General features: G+C 33.2%; 2 protein-coding genes across 2 annotated transcripts; one reads left to right on the plus strand and one right to left on the minus strand.

The window, feature by feature from the left end:
- The first annotated feature begins 6 nt into the window (after positions 1-6).
- Positions 7-1,415, plus strand: LOC103524152. The gene has a single exon (XM_008489155.3). It carries the CDS (start codon positions 139-141, stop codon positions 1,012-1,014), a length of 876 nt encoding a protein of 291 aa, XP_008487377.1. The 5' UTR covers positions 7-138; the 3' UTR covers positions 1,015-1,415.
- Positions 1,087-2,412, minus strand: LOC103524153 (cysteine-rich DPF motif domain-containing protein 1-like). Its single transcript, XM_008489156.3, has 2 exons — positions 2,035-2,412; positions 1,087-1,822 (listed from the first exon to the last, which is right to left on the minus strand). Exon 2 carries the CDS (start codon positions 1,792-1,794, stop codon positions 1,300-1,302), a length of 495 nt encoding a protein of 164 aa, XP_008487378.1. The 5' UTR covers positions 1,795-1,822; positions 2,035-2,412; the 3' UTR covers positions 1,087-1,299.
- Between the last annotated feature and the right edge of the window lie 2,199 nt (positions 2,413-4,611).

The raw sequence follows: 4,611 nt of genomic DNA on the forward strand, positions 1-4,611 counted from the left end.
CTAGCACGACGTAAACCTTATGCGGAGAGAACTAAATTGATTCGATTCTATGAACAAATCCTAACGCGTATCGATGAAGAAATTGAACAACTAAGCAGCAAGACGTGCAGTGAAAATAAAGATCCTTTCATTGAACGTATGACAGAGAAGTTACAGAATGATCTCCTTGCACAGAATACAGACACCATACAGAATATCAATGATGCAGTAGAGCAGAGGAAAGCCATACTAAGCTTGTTACGCAACAACATTGAAAGTCAAAAGAATAATATCTTTGAGAAACGAGAAATAATTTTGAACAAAATTGAAAAGTCAATCGAGGAGGCGGAAAATGTACGAAATGAGACCGGATTCCAGTTCATAAAACCACACAAAAATATTTCGATTGACGAGACTGATTATAAATCAACCATCTGGGGAACGCTGTTGAACGAAAAGATGCACCCAAAACACGAGGCTATATTGACCAAGAAATATTGTGCACAGTTGGTGAAGGTTTTACAACTGTTACTCAAAGAGGACAAAATGAAAATCATCAGCAAAGCGCAATGTTTGGCACAAGATATAGAAACACAAATGAAGAATGACTTGCGTAGTGAGATACAGAAGGGGTTAGTCAAATATGTTAACGCCCGTCAAGAGTGGATCAAGATACAAAACATTCTCAAGGATATAGACAGGATTCGTCAGGAAATAATAGAGGAGAAGTTTGCAAGCCAGGGACCTGTGGAATGCAAGGTAAAACAAAACTACCTTGAGGCGTGTGCCCAGGTTGTGAGTCTGAAATGCAAGTTAGAGTGTATGAGTAGACGTAATGAAGATCTTTTCAATCAGATCAAGATAATACATGGTAAAATACATCATGTGGCTGCGCAGAATATTGCTTGTCAGGATCAGCTCAACTCGGAATATGAACAGCTCAAATATTGCATTAATGAAAAACTCAAGGAGATTAAAGAACAAGAGTTTTCCATTGCCAAATTCAGAGAGTACAACAAAAACAAAACACAATGAGTGGTATATTTTGGCTCATTAATTTTATTTGTTAAAATTCAATGAAATTTTCATTACAATATTCATTTAAAATTTTGGCTAACATACGGACAGCGTGTTTTGATTAGTCTATAGGTAGTTCTATACCTACTTATCGCTCATTATATTAAATTTGAATCTGGGCTACTTTGACATTCTATCTCTTACCCTGTTCAAGTGTTCACTGTATAAACCCTTGACATCTGACACCGTAAAAGGTGAACTGGTTCCCATAAACTGTGATATTCAAGTTGGAAAAACTCAAATTCACGAAGCAAAGTTCTTGTTGATTTTCATTTGTATCTGTGTAGGAAAGTAGGTCATATTTTTGAACGCGCAATGCTTGCAAAACCTCTTGCTAAAGAACAAACTACACTTGGGACTTACACATACATCGATCTCACACACGCTACACTTTGATCCCAAAATGAGAACCTGTTTTTTCTGAGGTATGGTGAAAGGGTCTTTACAAATGTAGGCATTTTCCAAGAGAACTATTTTCGTAGACCAGGGTGGAGATTTTCCAAAGAAGTCGTACGTTTCGTTCAAGTTACAAAGTTCACACTTGAATGTGAGAATAGTTTCTGTGACGTCACCAATGTTTTCGGATATGTTAGGATTATTTTGGCTTGCTGTTGGTTCTACAGGTTTATTTTGATTTTCTATTGGTTTCTCAAGATTCTGAATACGATCCGGTGCCTGAGGGATTTCAACTTGTGTTTCAGTCATCCCTGAGGGTTGTTTGTGCTCCATGGTCTCCATAGAATATTTCCGCTTGATCAAGAATGATCTGAAAAATAGAGGAACAATTTCCTTATGAAAAATGAAATCAGCATTTCCTTATGAAAAATGTTGTAGACGAAGGGAAATTGGTTTTTGGATGTTGTCTCAGTTTTGAAAAACATATGTGTTAGCCTAAATTTATATACAGGATTCCCCTAATACTTCGAACTTGAACCATAGATATTTTCATACCTTTTGAAACAATAAACAGAAACTTACCTCAAACTCCTAAAAAAAACGCTGAATCTCGTGAAGATTTAATCTGCTTCTACACTTCTCTCATAAGTTTCTTTTACGACTGCTCTTTGGGCTTTACGTTCTTTGAAGCTTTCTATTGGCCACCAGGAAAGGTTTAGTTGTTTTCGCTTACATGATCTTTAACTTGAGTGGTTGTATTTCAGAGCTTCAGCAATTCTCAACAGAGCAAGTCCGTATTTTTTATGAACACCTCGGAGCTTTTTCCAATGTTAATTTTGACTAACTTGTCAAAGTCTTCAATGACAGAATTTCTTTGGCTAAACTATTCGCTTCCACACTGTCTTTGAAATAATAATGGCATAATTCTCTTCTAACAACACCTGTTGAGCAATGAGAAAGAAAAGAATCAGGTAGGTAGTAGTTTTTTTTTTTTACTTTCTATTTTCCTGATAGTTTCCCAAATATTACTGGGACTCTAACCTAATGAAAAAAAACACATATTTCTTATTTATAAAAAATAGGTACATCTTAGTTATTCTTCCTCCCTCTTTTCACATACGTATAACATCACAGATTAAGTAGGTACAGTAAAAGACAAATCTACATCCACCCAGGCAAGTTAGGAATCCAGTGCTTTATTAATTTCGTATTTTTACTCTTGGATTTTTTTCTCACCTGTGTGTGAGTTCTGGCAGTCGCTCTTGCCCTATGTAGAAGCCTCCTTATGAAAAGCTTACTCCATGCAAATAGTCACAATTGTACTCGTAGGAAAACTATTGCCTACAGGTATCTCTTGGATACCTTCGTGCTACTCCAATTTTATATCTGACTGTGGTGTAGCTATCACCACTGTTTTTGGGATTGAAGAAGAGGTGCTATGTCCAATCCTTGGAGTGAATAAGTCTGACACACTAGAAATAGAAGTATTAGATGTATATGTATTTCAAAAAAAGAGTGCTATACAAGGGAGATGAGCTGAAACCCAGAGTCTACGTACCTTTGTCATAATAAACCAATTCTTTTTATGAATTATGTTTAACTGACAGATTAAAAACCAGGCACGAGGCTACTGTTTTTTGTCACTAAGTACTAAATAGATAAAATGAACACTACGGATTATAAAAATTTATTTTTTTATTTGGGAATAAAATATACTAACCCAATGCAGTAATTAGGATCTCATACATGAAATTTATGTTTCGTATCACTGATTGGTTGCGAAGTGAATCACCCACGTGGTTTTGTATTGAAGAAGATTAAATGCAGTGGAAGAATCCTCTGGAGCTGAACTAAGACTGACACCATAGAAATAGAGCTGTTTAATTATAGGTATTTCATAAAAAAAAAGAGGTGCGAATAGAAGGAAGATGAGCTGAAATCCCAAGAGTAAAAGCTTAGGTTTGAAGGCTTACACCAGGTTTAGTCGACTCACTCGGGTCCAGCGTGTTTTAGTTAATTTAAGCTACCTCATACTATATCCTTATTTAATTTCGTGATAACATCTTTGAATATTCGTGTTGTTTTGCGTACTACTGTAAAAAAAGACCAAATCGAATTTTGTTCATTATAAAAACTGTTGGAAAAAAAAATTCGGGTGTTTTTGGTGGATACCGACTTTTATGCAGTTTTCAAGAACACGATCTCAACAAAGAGTTTTTTTCTTGATTCCCGTTAATGTTAAAGTGATTCAAAGTGGTGTGTAAATTGAATATAGTGTGAACTTCATTGTTAAAAACTTGACGATGTATCAGTGACGCTCAGTGGCAGAATTAGTATGTAGATAGAGAGAGAGATTTTCCTTTTTTTTCCCTTTTTTTCCCCCTCTTTTTTTTTTTTTTTCCAGGGGAAAAAAAAAAAAAATCCCTTTTTTTAAATTTTATTTTTCTTTTAGCTTTACGGCAATACCCCAAAAAGATTTTAATCCCTTAAAAACAATAGGGTAAACTTTAAAAAACTTGGAAGATTAAGTACCAGTTAAAAAAAAATAAAAATCTAAATCAAATTTTCAAAAAACTCAGGGGCCAAAAAAAGGGGTTTTGGAATTTCAGTTTGGGCTTTTTTTAAAATTTTTTTAATTTTTTTTTTTTTTTTTTTTTTTTAAAATTTTTGTTTTTTTATTTTTTTTTTTTTTTTACTCAAACAAACCCTTTTACCAAATAAGGGTTTTTTTTTAAAAATACAAATTTTTTCAAACAAAAAAAAGAAAATTTTAAGGTAAAGGGGTTTTTTTTTTTTTTAAAACCAAGGTTTTTAAAAAAAAAGAAAAATCCCCTTTTAACAATTTTTTTTTTCCCCCCAAGGCAAGGGTTTTAAAGGTTTGAAAAAAAAAAAATTCCAAGTGGGGGCTTTTTTTTTTTTTTTTTTTTTTTTTTTTAAAAAATTTTTTTAAAAAAAATTTTTTTGGTTTTTTTTTTTTTTTTTTTTTTCAGTTTTTTTTTTTTACTTTCCCCCCAACACTTTAGAAAAGAACAAATAAAGGGCGGTTTTAAAAAAAAATAAATTTTTTTTTTTTCAAAACTTTCCACAAAGAACAATTCTCCTACAAACAAGGGTTTAGGGTAACAAAGTAAAAAAAAAAAAGAAAATTTTTCCCTTACA

The sequence above is a fragment of the Diaphorina citri genome, unplaced genomic scaffold, assembly GCF_000475195.1.
Source record: "Diaphorina citri unplaced genomic scaffold, Diaci psyllid genome assembly version 1.1 scaffold122845, whole genome shotgun sequence".
Taxonomy (NCBI): Eukaryota; Metazoa; Arthropoda; class Insecta; order Hemiptera; family Psyllidae; genus Diaphorina; species Diaphorina citri.